The sequence below is a fragment of the Lithobates pipiens genome, unplaced genomic scaffold (assembly GCF_037356315.1).
Source record: "Lithobates pipiens isolate NorthernLeopardFrog02 unplaced genomic scaffold, aLitPip1_a1.2 Scaffold_16, whole genome shotgun sequence".
Taxonomy (NCBI): Eukaryota; Metazoa; Chordata; class Amphibia; order Anura; family Ranidae; genus Lithobates; species Lithobates pipiens.
The window spans coordinates 373,799,575-373,816,635 of record NW_027507748.1 but is presented as its reverse complement, the minus strand read 5'-3'; the positions used below and the strand labels follow the sequence as shown (position 1 = coordinate 373,816,635).

At 42.8% G+C, this 17,061-nt stretch overlaps 1 protein-coding gene across 1 annotated transcript in view; it reads right to left on the bottom strand.

The window, feature by feature from the left end:
* Positions 1-627: 627 nt before the first annotated feature.
* Positions 628-17,061, bottom strand: part of APPBP2 (amyloid beta precursor protein binding protein 2) — an 83,889-nt gene continuing 67,455 nt past the window's right edge. The window contains exons 9-13 of the mRNA XM_077484467.1: positions 16,834-16,958; positions 11,388-11,473; positions 9,049-9,239; positions 4,029-4,194; positions 628-1,181 (exon numbers count right to left, since the gene is read on the bottom strand). Of these exons, the coding sequence (XP_077340593.1) occupies positions 928-1,181; positions 4,029-4,194; positions 9,049-9,239; positions 11,388-11,473; positions 16,834-16,958 (822 nt within the window). The 3' untranslated portion in view covers positions 628-927. The remainder of the gene's footprint in view (positions 1,182-4,028; positions 4,195-9,048; positions 9,240-11,387; positions 11,474-16,833; positions 16,959-17,061) is intronic.

Here is a 17,061-nt window from a genome sequence, read left to right as displayed (position 1 = left end):
TTTAGATAGGGGAAAAAAAAAAAAGAACGACACATCTATATATAATAAAGAGCAGCCCTTTTAAGCTTTAGAACACCAAGGCTATGTTCAGTTTATAATGTTACAGCAGCCCAATAAATATCTGGATATCTTTTGAGCATGATAGCCCAAAGTGCAGTGCAAACATACACCATGGACCCAGAGAAAGTGGCTCTAAGTAAATTACCTACATATTGGTGGATGAAGATTAGGAGTCCCCAACCTTTCAGGCTTTGACACAATAGCCTGTAATGTTATTAGTTCCTGATGAGCAAAACCTGTAAACCCCTCCATTGACAAATAGGGCCGCTAAAAATGGGGCCAATAAAAGCAGTTTTTTACAAAACCTAAGAAGCAAAAATGAAAGAGGCTGAAATGTAAAATAAAAAGTCAAATTCAAACACTTGACTCGGACTGCAGTGAATACTAGTTTTCCTTCAAAAGGTGGCATTAACAAGGCCTATGTGTACTGAATAATTTTCTGAAACAAAGCTCCTATTAAACATAAAATAAGTGGTGGAGTGCACTATTAGTATAATAATATGTATGTATAGATATATATCTATTATCATATATAACACCTGGACCAAAAGAAACAGGGAAAACAAATCTCTTATAAACTCTTATACAGTTTTATTTGCATCTTCCTGTTGGAGCTGCAAACATAATGGCAATGCTAGTTCTCGGTCCCACTGACTGATGTAAAAAAAAGTGGATTAAGTCGTGAGCATTCCATTAAAGACTATCCATCCAGCACATGCATGGATCCAAGCCAGGTCCATCTTCCGCAGGACCAAACCAGTGCTGCATCTGTATGTTTTTACAAACTTCACAGTATGAACTTTCCCAATATGCTGAGGAAAACAATTGGTAAAGCTGACCAGTTTTTTGTTTTTTTAAGGATTGAAATTAACAGCTTTGTCCTTCTGTGGTCTGTGACATCAGAAATGATTGCACAACTTCTTCTGTTGACAGGGGACAAGTATTTACATCCTCCAGGGCATCGGTGACTGAAAACTGACGATCTCGTAATCTGTTCCAGTTTGCCAATATATTGTGATACTCAAATACCTTCTCAAAATTGCCAACAGAATTATAAAGTTTAATCAAGCCCCTATAATCATACTCCAGTCCACTGTAACCTTCTCCAAATAACTTCTTTCCTAAAAATACAAAGCAAAAAAATATTATAAAAAATAATGAGACTAAAAGACAACTGTCTCCTGCAAAGACAATTTCAACCAAACCAGCATTAAAGCTCAATTCCAGGTTTCTTGTGGCTTTTAAATAGTTTGGACAAAACAATTTGCTTCACTAACAGATGTGCCCACTGGGAACGCTGTATAAACTGTTAGTAGCTACGTACAATATACAGTGCTGTGTATTAAAAATTGAGTCATGACTGAGCAGTGCTCAGCCTTCACAGGAAGCCTTGTATTTTATCAATTAGCACAAGGCTTCCTCTAACTGGCTGAGGTTGAGAGGCGAGCAGATGACATCACAACCTGCACCTCAGTCAGAGGAAGCCTTGGTATTTACTGATGAAAAATACAAAGCTTCTTGTGAATGTCAAACCAGCAGTCAATTGTATTGTGGTAGCAGGATGATTGTATACTGTATGCAGCCGATGTTACTTAAGAGTTTATACAGCGACATTAGTGGATGCATGTTAGCACCCATTCACACCTGAACGTATCAGTTTCCAATTTTACCGCAATTTTGCGGTGGTTTTACTGCGATTTTGCTGTGTTTTGCCACGATTTTGTCCAGGGCAAAAGGTCACCAATGTAAAAAGAAGAAAAACACCCAAATCTGCCCAATTTGAGCGACAAAGAAGGGTCCAGAAATTGTTTGAGCTTCAGGCGTTCAGCTTAAGGCGACATGGAGTGGAGATGTGAACCATCTCCATTGGGAATAATAGATTTGTTTCCCCTCCAGCGTTTTGTAGCTTCAGGCTTCAAGCTACAAAACACTCAAGTGTGAATAGGGCCTCAGTGAAGCAAATCGTTAGTATGGACCAGCTTAGCCCATATGAACTGTTTAACAAGATACCTGCATAAATCTATGTTTCTGCAGTTAATCAAGTGTACACAACTATGTGCACTCCTACTTCTGGGACCACACTGTCTCTAACAGTCTCAGACTAATGATTAACAACCAATCAGTATAGGTTCTAACTGAATAACAAAACAAGTAGGCTAGAGAGGTTTGCTTGTATACACAAATTGCTCCAATCTACAGATGGCACTGTGACACTCCCACTGTGTGTAGACATAGTTACATAGTTATGTATACCACACCGTTTCACAATTTATGACGGCATATAACAAAAAAAAAAAAAAAACAAAAAAAAAAAGAAGGGGGTATTTACTTTAACAGTGCATGAAACCGCCTTATCAAAATATAACCCGCCCCCCCCACCCCAAACAAATTGGAGGAAACCAGTGTTTAACCGCTTGCCGACCAACGCACGTCAACGTAAGCTGGCACAATGGCACAGCTGCGCAAATGGGTATGTCCCCTTAAAACACAGCCTTGTGGGCGCGTGCGCACCCATCGCGTACTCCGTGAGCGTGACCGTGTCACGGAGCGGCAGAGTAAACAAGCCGTTTCCCTGTTCTGCATAGCAACACGATAGGGATCTACTGCTTCGTGTCATCAGGAGCAGTGATCTGTCATGTTGTAGGGAGGGCCCTGCCAGTGTCATTTACACAGTAATCAGTGCATTTTTATAGCACTGATCGCTGTATAAATTACAATGGACCCAAAATTGTTTATACACATATACACACACACACACACACACACGTTCAATAATATATTACACACACACACACACACGTTCAATAATATATTACACACACACACACACACACACACACACACACGTTCAATAATATATTACACACACACACACACACGTTCAATAATATATTACACACACACACGTTCAATAATATATTACACACACACACACACACACACACACACGTTCAATAATATATTACACACACACACACACACACGTTCAATAATATATTACACACACACACACACACACACACACGTTCAATAATATATTACACACACACACACACACACACACACGTTCAATAATATATTACACACACACACACACACACACACGTTCAATAATATATTACACACACACACGTTCAATAATATATTACACACACACACACACACGTTCAATAATATATTACACACACACACACACACACACGTTCAATAATATATTACACACACACACACACACACACGTTCAATAATATATTACACACACACACACACACACGTTCAATAATATATTACACACACACACACACACACGTTCAATAATATATTACACATACATACATACATACATACATACATATATACACACACACACACACACCTCTCTCAAAAATAACCATTACTAATAAACAAAAAATTATAATAAAAATGTCAAATCTATCCCATATTTTGTAGATGCTATAACTTTTGCGCAAACTAATCAATATACGCTTATTGCGATTTTTTTTTACCAAAAATATGTAGAACAATACATATCGGCCTAAACTGGGAAATACATTTTTAGTTTTTTTTATATTTTTTGGGGATATTACAGCAAAAAAGTACTTGCTTTTTTTTTTCAAAAAATTGTTGCTTTTTTTTTGTTTATAGCACAAAAAATAAAAACTGCAGAGGTGATTAAATACCACCAAAAGAAAGCTCTATTTATGGGGGGGGGGGGGGGGGGGGAAGGACGTCAATTTTGTTTGGGTGCAACGTCTCACCTGTCAGTTAACGTGACAGTGCCGGATCGCAAAAAGTGCTCAGGAGGGGGGGTAAATTCTTCCGGGGCTGAAGTGGTTAATGAAGCAAAATGGGCCTCGGCATCTGGGCTTTAAGAACTTCTGATCATCAAGGGGTTAACAATTAGCAACATCAAAACCCATTAATAACCTGACAACACACCACATAATACTCATACTAGGCCAACATACCTATAGCTATCGATCGAAGGTAAAGTTTCTCTGCATTTTCATACTGGTTCATGTCATAATTATAAAGAGAGGCCAAATGTCCTACTGACAAAGCCACTTCATAGTCTTCTTGGCCAAGAAGCTGCTCCTTGATCTGTATAGCCTTGATGTGCATCTCTTCAGCTTCCTGAATAACCAAGGAAAAAAAAAAAAAAACAAAAAAAAAAAAAAAAACACAAAATCACACAGGTAAGTTAGCATATATAAAGTACAAACAAAAACAGCTCCAATAGTGTTCCCTACCCCTGCCTTAAAAATATATTATCTACAAAACAGACAACCGATTCTGCATTCAAATGGCCATAATGAATCTAACTTAGTCATTTTTACATTAAAACCCACAAAAGAATGTTGAACTTTAACCACTTGAGTTGCTAGATCTTTCTCGTCAAAAGGAAATAAACTTTGTATGCTAAAAATTGAGTGGCAAGTTGGATAGATTGCCCCAACAGTCCAATTTACAACAAACAGTCACTTTTATGCCGCTTACACACGATCAAACAATCCGGTGGAAAAGTCCGGCAAACTCAAGTCCGCCGGACAATACGCCCGTGTGTAGCCTTCAGAGTTTTTTTTACCCAAAAGTCCGGCGGACTAAGAAAGTATTTTTGCACTCCAATCTGTCCGGACAGTACGGCCATGTGTGTGTGCACGTGTGTGTGCGCTAGTCCGCCGTACTTTTGAAATGAGCGGACTTTTCCCACGCTGAGAAAAGTCCGCTCATTTTGAGCACGTCTCCAGGTAGCCGGGGCCAGCGAAGGAGGCGTCGCTGGCCCCGTCACCTGGTATGGAGTTAAAGGGGAATCCCTATGCTGAAAATCCCCCCCCCCCCCCCCGAGCCGTACCAGGCCGCGTGCCCTCAAGATGGGGGTGTGCCTTGGGTAAGAGGGGGGGCCGCGCGGCATCCCCACACCAAAGCACCTTGTCCCCATGCTGATGAGGACAAGGGCCTCTTCCCGACAACCCTGGCCGTTGGTTGTCGGGGTCTGCGGGCGGGGGGCTTATCGGAATCCAGGAGCCCCCTTTAATAAGGGGGCCCCCGGATACCGGCCCCCCACCCTATGTGAATGAGTATGGGGTACCCATTCACCTGTGGAAAAAAGTAAAAATAAAACACACAAGGGTTAAAAAATAGTTTATTGCACAGCTCCGGGGGTCTTCTCCCCGGACTCCTCCGCTATCTTCTGCTAGCTCTTTTACTAGCGGAGGAGCCCGGCTTTCTTCTTCGCCGCCGCCCTCTTCTTTCCGACTTTGGGGGTCTTGTCCCCCTCTTCGGTTCTTCTTGCCGGGCCACTGCGCCTTCTTCTAGCTCTTTACCAGGCGGTGGCCCGGTCTTCTGTCGCCGACTTCTGTTCTTCTCTTCTGATGTTGCCTCGTCGCTGCCTCCGCTCACAATGGCAGGGACGCGGCGCGCAGCGACTTATATAGGGACATCACCGGATGATATCGCCGCCCGTTATGTCGTCACAGTACCAGCATCCTCTGGGACTGTGACATCATAATGGGCGGGGACATCATCCGGCGATGTCCCTATATAAGTCGCCGCGCGCCGCGTCCACATTGTGAGCGGAGAGAGCGACGAGGCAACATCTGAAGAGAAGAACAGAAGTTGGTGACAGAAGACTGGGCCACCGCCTGTAAAAGAGCTAGAAGAAGGCGCGGTGGCCTGGCAAGAAGAACCGAGGAGGGGGACAAGACCCCCCGAAGTTAGAAAGAGGGCGGCGGCGAAGAAGAAAGCCGGGCTCCTCCGCTAGTAAAAGAGCTAGCAGTCTGCGGGCGGGGGGCTTATCGGAATCAAAAAGTTTTATTTTTACTTTTTTCCACAGGTGAATGGGTAGGGGTACATTGTACCCCATACTCATTCACATAGGGTGGGGGTCCGGTATCCGGGGGGCCCCCTTATTAAAGGGGGCTCCCGGATTCTGATAAGACCCCCGCCCGCAGACCCCGACAACCAACGGCCAGGGTTGTCAGGAAAAGGCCCTTGTCCTCGTTAACATGGGGACAAGGTGCTTTGGGGTGGGGGGCACCCCCCCACCCCAAGTTGAGGGCACGCGGCCTGGTACGGCTCAGGGAGGGGGGGGGCGCTCGCTCGCTCGTTCCCACCCCCTTTCCTGGCCGGCCGGGTAGCGTGCTCGGACAGGGTCTGATGTGGACCTGGGGGGGGGCCCACGCCGATTTTTCGGCGTAGGGATTCCCCTTTAAGTCCATACCAGGTGACGGGCCAGCGACGCCTCCTTCGCTGGCCCCGGCTACCTGGATACGCACTCAAAATGAGTGGACTTTCCTCCGCGTGTGTTCATTTCAAAAGTACGGCGGATAGTCCGGCGGAGTTAGTACGCCGTATTAGTCCGCTGAAAAAGTGCCACGCGTGGGTAAGTAGCTCGTTCGGAAAGTCCGGCGGGAAGTCCGTCAGACTAAGTCCGCCGGTTAGTTGGCTACGTGTGTATGCGGCATTAGAATGGCTGCAGCTCAAAACAGAGCTGGGATGAATCCTCAGCACTCAGATACTGAAGGGAACAAAAGGAATGACAGAGGGCATGACCATCTAAGTGTAAAGGAATAAAATATGGGATTAAAATAGCAAAATGCTGCACACTTACATGGGGTTCCATATACCGTATTTATCGGTGTATAACACGCACCAGTGTATAACACGCACCCCAAGTTTAGGAGAGGATATTAAAAAGGAAAAAAAAAATAAACTTACATTTAAATGCCCATCAATGCAGCCTTCTCCAGAGTCCATCTGCAGCCTTGTCCACCATTGCAGCCTTGTCCAGTGCCTTTGCAACAATTTTAGATTTAAAATTGGTACCGACTGAGCGAAGAGGAGCGAGCGCCGACAACCTACAGAAAGTAGAGTGTACTTCGGCTAGTCTCAGCTCCTCTCGTAATCAGTGGAGGTGAGCGGGACTGCGAGAGGAGCCGAGTAAAGCCGAAGTATACTGCTTTCTGTATCTCAGCTCCTTTCTTCAGAATCGGAGGGAAATCGGTGGGGGATCAGCGATTTCCCCCTGAGGAAAAAAGTGTGTGTTATACGCCGATAAATACGGTTAGTAGGCAAACCTAGAGATTTAACATTTCCAGAAAAGTTTTTCCCCAGAAAAAACAGACAGACATTTTGCTAGATGTTATTCACACCATTTTACTGAGCAGGAGGAGGAAAAGTAAAAATCAATTGACTGACCAGATTATAAGTAAACCTTATGCTGTAATGGTGGAAAACATTCAAGGAAAATGTATGGCCAAAAGGTATTTCGGCTATACTTGTATGGATCATAGGAGTCCACTTCGTTCCTCACTTCTGTGACTTATTTTTAGCCAACAGCAGGCCAAAGCTCACTGTTGGCTGACATCACTTGGCCGGTCCCGGCTGAGAGACTGAGCCATAAAAAAAAGCCTCCGAGAGCTTTATGCCATATAATACGATTATGCAGGATTATCAACACATTATGCCAGACTTGCATGCCAATCGATTTCAAGCGCTGCAGTGTCAGCACTCGCAGCTGTCATGGGTGTTTCCATCTTCTCTAGTCTGCCTTTTGGCCGCTTCTTCCTCCACTTGATTTGCTGGGGTGTTAGAGTACCTTAGCTCATCATTTTATGGGTGCATGCAATTTTATAGTTTGACATGTCTGTCTGTCTATTTACTTAATGCAACCTCAATCTAATAGTTTACAAAAAACTTGGGCAATATATTGGGGTTTATTTACTAAAGGTAAATAGTGCACTGCAAGTGCAGTTGCTCTAGAGCTGAGGGTGACATGCAAGGAAAAAAAAAAATCCACAAAAAAAATGCATTTTTGCTTGCACACAATTGGATCAAATGCACTTGCATTGCACTGTATATTTGCCTTCAGTAAATCAAGCTGATAGTATTGGTGCGGACTAGGGCCTGATTCACACTAGCACATTTTCAGATGAGATTTCAGTCACAGGATTGCACGACCATTAAAATCACATTGCTTTCAACGGAGCCCATTCACATCAATGCAACCCAAGAAGGGTCCTGTACTACTTGGGTGCGATTCCAGCGCAATTGTGGCCCCACAGAATATGTAAACCACATCCAAAAACACTACCAAATTGCACTATATAATCACACTGAAAATTAGAACAAAATGTGATTGCAGTAGTGTGAATGTAAAATTACAATTTCTGCAGTTTTTCTGCTGTTGCAGGAGGAGACAGAGCAGAGGTGTCTGCCACAGCTTGAAGTAGACCTGAACTGAAAATGTGAAGATGCGCCATGTTATAGGGAATGAAATGTAATTGTGTTGAGTGAAGCTGCACACTGGAAAACTTGCCCCTTTTCTCAAACGCCTCCTGAAAAATGACAGTACACTTTCTGGTCTGTGAGAGTGGCTAGGCACTCCTAGGACTAACTTCATAGCTGTGTATCTACTATAAGAGATCTTAGGGACTGCTGTCCCTGACTGCTGATTTCAGGAGATTTGAAGTGATATTTAGTGATGTCGCTACTGTATTGCTCATTGTTCTTTGCTGGTGGTTCTGACCAGAGGTAGCAAAAGCCTGCCTCTACTAAGACTGCCGCCTCCAGAAAGATACACAGAGTACAAAATATGGCGAGTACTGAGGAGAAAATCAGCTGTAGGGAGAACACGGCCAATACTGGTGACTAGTCTTGTTTTATGCATGCCTTTTTGGGACAAAACTTTCAGAGTTTTAATTCCTCTTTGAAGGAAGCCCTGATGTCAGATGACATCACTGTGTTTTTCCAAGGAACTTCACATTTGGAAGAAGTTCAAACTCTAAATAATAATGCAATGATAAACAGCCATAGTGAACAATATAGGAATAATTACATTAATTTACATGTGGCCAGGAATCTGGTTAACATTTTTTGTTTTGAAAGGAGACACTGGTTTATTGACAATAAACAGATTAATAAAGAAAAGAGAAGTTAAATGAGAAAAAAAAAAAAAAAAAAAAACAACAATGTACAGATCAGCCTTACCTTAAACTTTCTCATGGATTGATACAATCTCCCAAGGTTCCCATAGTGTTTTGCTGTCTGCACGTTGAACTCACCAAAGGCTTTTTTAGCAAGTTGCAGTGATGAAAGATGAAGGTCATGAGCTTCTTGAAGAAGTTTCTGTTCAGTCTCTTTGTTGTGACAATCTATAGCAATTTCCTCCAGTATTAGTGCTACGGGTGTAAAAAAATATAAAAAAAATAAAAAAATATTAACTAACCCCATGACTATCCACACACAGAAAGCATCAATTCTCAATCTTATATGCATAAAAAGAGATACACTGGTCATGATCATTTTTGAAGTAGAGCAAATTGGCCACTGCTTTTCTTTTTTTAGGAAATACTTATTGAAAAGCGCACTCCCCTCCTGCAAGTCTAACCTTAAAAAAAAAAGGAAGCAAATTGGAGTTTACTCGGAGAAAACAAGACTATGTTTAGCGTCTATATTTAAAGTTTTTAACGCGGTAATAAACCCAAAATGTAATGCATTACAGCTTACCAATCACTGGATGTGGTAGCTACATTTGTTCCCCCCCCGTTACCTAGTTTATCTGGCCAGTAACACACATCCTGTATTAAAGCACAACATCCACCCTGGATGAATGAAAACAGGGGGCAGATTTGGACAGCAGCATTGGCAATGAGGGAAAAGAGGGAATGGGCATTCGAAATACTAGCAGATTTAAAAGCACCAACACATTGAAGCCAAACACCAGATAACACTTTATAAAACAGCAACCAATCAGTTTGTTATTTTGGGATAAAGGTTTTCCATAAATAAAAGCTGACCATCTACTACTGATAGGGGTGCCAACAATGGTTTGTCCCATCCCTGTAAACTCATACATATGCAAGAGAGCTTGGTAATTTTGAAAAACAGACGTACTGGCTAGATCACCAGATGAGAATAGAAAGAAAGTCTAAAAAATTAAATCAATTCAGTCACGACACTTAAAGGAGGTTGTATAACCACTTTTTAACCTACAGGTAAGCCTATAATAAAAGGCTTACCTGTAGGTAAACCTATAATAAAAGGCTTACCTGTAGGTAAAATTAATATTGCCTAAACCTGTACAGTTTAGGAGATATAGTCGCCCTGCATGCAGCCACTGACATCAGCCTGTGAATGCCCGGTAGACGCTGCCGGACGATGGCATCGAAGCTCCGGCCCCTCACAGCGCCTGAGCCGTGAACCCGGAAGACAAAGCGTCCCTTGGCGTGGACCGGCCTGCGATACGGAGACCTCTTTCTAAGGTAAGTATTTATTAATGAGCGGTGCATACTAGCTCATTATGCCTTTGTCTTACAGGGTATACAACCGCTTTAAGAATTGGTAAGCGGCAATAATAAAATGTTTGCTCTTGGGTTTCATACTGTTTTAATAAACAAACATCCTTTAAAATCCAAAGACGATAAATAACTTTCTAAAAACAGCAGTATAGGCTACCTTACACTGAATACTCCTTTTACTAACAGAAGTGCTAGCCATCAGCCACAATCTAGGTCTAAATTATTCGATTTACACATTAAATAAATAAAAAAGTGTAAAATGGCCGTGTGGTGATGGCGATCTAGGCCTGTATCTGATATACATAGAGAGAGCAAAAGAATGAGAGCGCACATGCACCACTCTTGCTACTTTATGCCAGTGCTGAAAAACCTCTAAAGCAGATGAAGCCAGAATTTATGAATCTTGCTTTTAATGATCAATTCTACTTTAACAACTACACAATGCAATTATCTCATCTGATGCTCAGTTTAGTCTAAAAGATATTAAACTATTTTGTAAGGGGGGGGGGCTGAACTGATGTAGGAAAATAGTAAGATAACTCCAGAGCACTGTAGTACACATAATGTGGCTGTGCTCAAGTATAGAAAAAAAAAATTAAACACAAGATTATAAAAAGGGTATAGTGTAGAATTGGAGGAAATGGAAGTAAACATAACAAATTCTAAAGTGAATCAACAAAATTATTTTGTGACATCTTAGGCTCCATGTACACTAGCAGCTTGAGTTTAGAAGCTTTTGGCATTTTTTTTTTGCCAAAGCTCCTAAACTCAACTCCATAAAAGCTATGTTTCAATGTACACTAAGCTTTTAATATCGTTTAGGAGCTGCTGCGGTTAGAGAAGCTTCAACCTCCCCTAACCTCCCTCTCCTGTGCATGAAAGAACAACATTGAGGACAGGAAAGTTTTGACTGCAAAACGCATAAAATCGCAGCACGGCCGAAGTAGTTCAAGTGTACATTAGCATTAAACGAATCAACAACCAACAATGAAAGAAATTCAGTAATACTAGAATATATTTTGTCCATACCTTTAACTCTTTTAGAAGAAGCTAATAAAAGATGGTCTTCTGGGAGTATGTGTGTGATTATATCTATGGCACGTTCAGCATGAAATCTTAATGAGAAAAAAAAAAAGCTTTGTTGGGCAATTGTAAAAACATTGCAATGATCTGCCATTATACAGTTAACTGCCCCCTGTAACCATCAACTACCACTTTAATGGACTATAATGTCCATAAATCTTAAATTAGGTTTTTTATAACAGCTTACCTGTAAAAAAAAATTCTGGGAGTACATCACAGGACACAGGGCAACATAGTAATTACTATGTGGGTTATAGACCATCTTCAGGTGATGGACACTGGCACACCCTAAACAGGAAGTTGCCTCCCTATATAACCCCTCCCATACTGAGAACACCTCCGTTTTTGTAGCAAAGCAATATACATATACCCCAGAAGAAGAGAGAGGTACCTCTGTGTCCTGTGATGTACTCCAAGAAAAGGATTTTACAGGTAAGCCGTTATAAAAATCCTATTTTATTTATCGTACATCATGGGACACACAGAACCATAGCAATTACTATGTGGGACTTCCCATAGCAATGCTATTTGAGGGGAGGGAGACAACCCACAGGGCGCCAACAGACTTGAAGACTTATACTGCTGTCTGCAGCACACTGCGCCCAAAGGGGATATCCTCATGCCCTTTTTTACATCCACTTGATAAAATCTGGTGAATGTCTATACTGCCGACAAAGTTGCGGACTTGCAGATCTGAGCCACGGAGGCTTGGTGATGCTCTGCCCAAGAAGCACTAACTGCTCTAGTGAAATGCATTTTGACATGAAAAGGTGAAATCTTAACTTTTGTATGTGATTGAGAAGCAACGTATCAAGCCATGTGCATTTACTCCCTCTAGTGGAGACTTTAAGGCATGACAACATTTTACTCATGGAAGATACAACCATAGGTGAACTTTTTACAGTTCCTAGGCCTCTTCCCTTACCTTATCCTCGCTGCAGGATACTGCTGTAACAAGACAGATCCAAACTTCATCCGGGCTGTGTTAGCAAACCTTCGAGGACTGGGTCCCTTTGAAGGTGGTTCAACTCCCTTGGACCTGTATTAGCACAGCACCCAACCAGGAAATGCAGTGAGGAAGTGTTTCAGGTAAAACCTTGTGCTTTGTATACGAGGTACCAGCCACCTTGACCTCTGCGGAACTGTGGATGGTTCCGGTCTTTGGAGGCCGTTTAACTGGTTGCCGCCCGCTCACCGTCAAATGACGGTGGGGCGGCTCTTGCTCTGGCATGGCGTCCCAGAACGGCCGCCCTCACGCATCCCAGAACAAGCGTGCAGCAATCGCTGTTGCGCCGTGTTGCTAGGACATGCCACAACCCTGATCTGTGCCCACGGCTCTTTAAACATCTCATCGGCTGTGTCCAATCACAGCCGGTCACATGTAAACAAGGATGTGTCGGTAATCGGCGCCCCTCACCTCACACTGACCGATTGTGTGGTGAGGAGAGCCACTCAGCGACATCTCCACGTAGGGGGACATTTAGGAAAGTAATCAGGGCACTGATTATCAGTGCCCTGATTACAATAGTGAAAAACAGTGTCATAAATCAGTGCCCACCAATGCCAGCGACCACTGCCCACCAGTGGCAGCAATCCGTGGCCATTAGCGATGCCAATCAGGGCCCATAAGTGGCACCTCATCAGTACCACCTCATCAATGCCCACCAGTTCAGCCTATAAGCGTCTATCAGTGCCACCTCACCAGCGCACATCAATGAAGGCGAAAAATTACTTAGTAAAAGTAAAATTTACTAACAGAAAAAAGTGAAAAACTTTTTTTTTGTTTATTAAATTGCGGTCTTTTTTTTTTTTTTTTTTTTTTACATAACACACAGCAGTGATTAACCACTTTCAGACCGGACCATTTTGCTGGTAAATGACCAGAGGTCTTTTTACACTTTGGCACTGCGCTGCTTTAACTGGTAATTGCGCGGTCATGCAATGTTGTACCCAAACAAAATTTGCGTCCTTTTCTTCCCACAAATAGAGCTTTCTTTTGATGGTATTTGATTGCCTCTGCGATTTTTATTTTTTGCGATATAAACGTAAAAAGACCGCAAATTTTGAAAAAAAATGATATTTTCTACTTTTTGTTATTAGAAAAATCCAATAAACTCAATTTTAGTCATACATTTAGGCCAAAATGTATTCAGCCACATGTCTTTGGTAAAAAAAAAGTCAATAACTGTATATTTATTGGTTTGCGCAAAAGTTGTCACATCTACAAACTAAGGTACGTTTTCTGGAATTTACGCAGCTTTTAGTTTACGACTGCCCATCTCATTTCTTGAGGTGCTAAAAATGGCAGGGCAGTACAAACCCCCCCCAAATGACCCCATTTTGGAAAGTAGACCCCCTAAGGAAATTGATAAGAGGCATGTTGAGCCCATTGAATATTTAATTTTTTTGCCTCAAGCGATTGAATAATGACAAAAAAAAAATTTTTTTTTTTTTTTTTACACAAAGTTGTCACTAAATTATATATTGCTCACACATGCTATGAGCGTATGTGAAATGACACCCCAAAATAAATTCTGCTGCTTCTCCTGAGTACGGAGATACCACATATGTGGGACTTTTTGGGAGCCTAGCCGCGTACGGGGCCCCGAAAACCAAGCACCGCCTTCAGGCTTTCTAAGGGCGTAAATTTTTGAGTTCACTTCTCACTACCTATTACAGTTTTGAAGGCCATAAAATGCCAAGATGGCACAAAACCCCCACAAATGACCCCATTTTAGAAAGTAGACACCCCAAGCTATTTGCTGAGAGGCATGTTGAGTTCATGGAATATTTTATATTTTGCCACAAGTTGCGGGAAAATTACAAACTTTTTTTTTTTTTTTTTTTAACAAAGTTGTCACTAAATGATATATTGCTCATGCATGCCATGGGCATATGTGAAATGACACCCCAAAATAAATTCTGCTGCTTCTCCTGAGTACGGGGATACCACATATGTGGGACTTTTTGGGAGCCTAGCCGCGTACGGGGCCCCGAAAACCAAGCACCGCCTTCAGGCTTTCTAAGGGCGTTACAGTTTTGAAGGCCATAAAATGCCAAGATGGCACAAACCCCCCCCCCCCAAATGACCCCATTTTGGAAAGTAGACACCCCTAAATTTAGGGGTACACTAGTGAGACTAGGTAATAAATGGCGGGTGCCCTGAAACTATAAAAAAATAACTAACCAACCAGCGTCACCTGTAACAGTTATATGGTGATCACTGGTGAAAGGGTTAACTAGGGGGCAATCAGGGGGCTTTATGCGGTAGTATATGGGGGTCCCTGGCGCTATAAAAAGCTGCGGCGAACCTAAATACCTACCTGCCTAACTAGCGTCACCTGTGACACTAATACGGCGATCAGAAAAATGATCGCTTATTAGGCTGGGTTCACACTGGAGCGATGCGGAAACGCCGCGAATCCGCGGCGGGTTCCCGCATCGCATGCCTCCCGGCGGCAGTTCACACTGCCCTATGCGAACTGCTGGGAGTGTCAGTGAAATGTTACTGACACCCCCAGATCAGTTCGCATATCGCAGTGCGATCTGCAAACTCGGATCGCATGGTGTGAACACCCATGCGATCCGATTCTGCTGCGGGCCAAAAAAAGGGTCCCGTGCGAATTTGCGGCGGGTGCGGCGAATGGCTGAACTCGAATCGCACAGAGATCGGATGTGATTTGCACTGCAGTGCGGTGCGAATCACATTCGTTCTCATAAACCGCTGCAATGTGAACCCAGCCTTAGTGACACTGGCGACGGGGGGTGATCACGGGGTTAAACCTTTATTGGGGGGGTTAGGGGGGTACATTAGAACTAAAGGGGGCTAACTCTAACTGCCCTAACAGTTATTACAGTCACAAATGACACCAATGCAAAAAAAAAAAATGACATTGGTGTCACTGTGACTGGGGGGCAGGGGTAATTGAGGGGGTGATCGGGGGGTAAAGGGGGGGTGTGAGTGTGCCTGGCATGTTCTACTGTGTGTGTAGAGTGTTGGTGCAACTCACCGATCCGCTCTCCTCCGTGTCGGAACGAAAAATACCGACACGGAGGAGAGAATACATCACTTCCTCTCCTGTGTTTACATTACAGGAGAGGAAGTGATGTCACCGGGGATTTCTATTCGTCGGGAGCGATCGCGAGGGGGTGGCCATGAATGAATGGCCGCCCCCTCGTCCCGGATCGCTCCCGGATGAAAACCGACCGCCGCAGGCACCGGGCGGGGGCCCGATCGGGCCCCCGACCCGCGGGAGGCAAGGGACGTACATGTAAGTCCTTATGCCTGCCCGTGCCATTCTACCGACGTACATCGGCGTGCGGCGGTCGGCAACTGGTTAAATACCACCAAAAGAAAGCTCTATTTGTGTGAAGAAAATGATAAAAAAAATAGTTTGGGTACAGTATAGTACGACCGCACAATTGTCATTCAAAATGTGACAGCGCTCAAAGCTGAAAAATGGCTTGGGTAGGAAGAGGGGATTAAAGTGGAAGTAAACTCCCCTATCGTCTTCAGCCAAGGAAGCTGCCATCTTTGCCTCTGTTTAATCTTCAACTGCTATGGTGCTGCACATGTGATTCATTATGACACCAGCCATTGGATGGTTTGATAGTTTGGCTGAGAGCACAGCCAATGTGCAGTTAGCATTCCCGGTATGCCTTTTTTTTTTTTTTTTTAAATGTTTAAATCGATGAGTTTACTTCCACTTTAAGTGCACGGTAGGCAAGTGGTTAAATCCAGCATGAATCCCTCCTGAAGCTCCTCAGAGCACATCTTCAACCGTGACCAACACCTTAGACACTGGCGAAAAAACTGAGGTGTTTAGGGTGTGTCAGCATCAATCAACTGAAGGTGGTCTATAACCCACATAGTAATTAGTCTGGTGCTCTGTGTCCCGAGATGTAGGAAAGAAACTAACATTTTTGCCTAGGTACATGCAAATTGCATCAAACTTTACTGTATGTAAATAATGGCCAAGGGAATCAATATTGTTTTATGCGATATGTTGATCAAGATATGAAATCTCCTAGGATCATAATTTTTCTATGCACATTCTGTAGCCTCCCTGGAGACCTTACACTGTTAAACCACATTAAATAAACAATTTCTGAAGAGAAAAAAAATAAACGGTGGTCTTGACACAGCACATGCCTTGAGAAATTTTCATTTTGCCAATTACCGCTATGCAATAAAATGTAAAAGTCAACAAGCACATAAAACTTTTCCATTACATACTGAACTCAGTTTTCAATAAACTCCAGAAAGGTTTCTCATATTAAAATTCGGGAGCATTTATTCATTCAACAGTACTCAGCCCTTCATTAATAGATTAATCTACAATAATGTGATAAGGTCACGATGGATGCAATCCCAATAATTCCAATTACTTACAGTGCATTGTCAAATTTTCCTGAACTATACTGATGGACATAAGAAGAATAGGCCAAATCTTCATGAGCTGTTGCCACGTGAATATTTTTACCTCCAAAAACAGACTGTCGGATATCCAGAGCCGTCTATAATATACAACAGTACAATAGGTAAATTGTTAGTATTTGGGAAAATAGCTATACAATCAAATGTAAACATTTACAAGAAAACTGCAATAAGCCCTTGTTC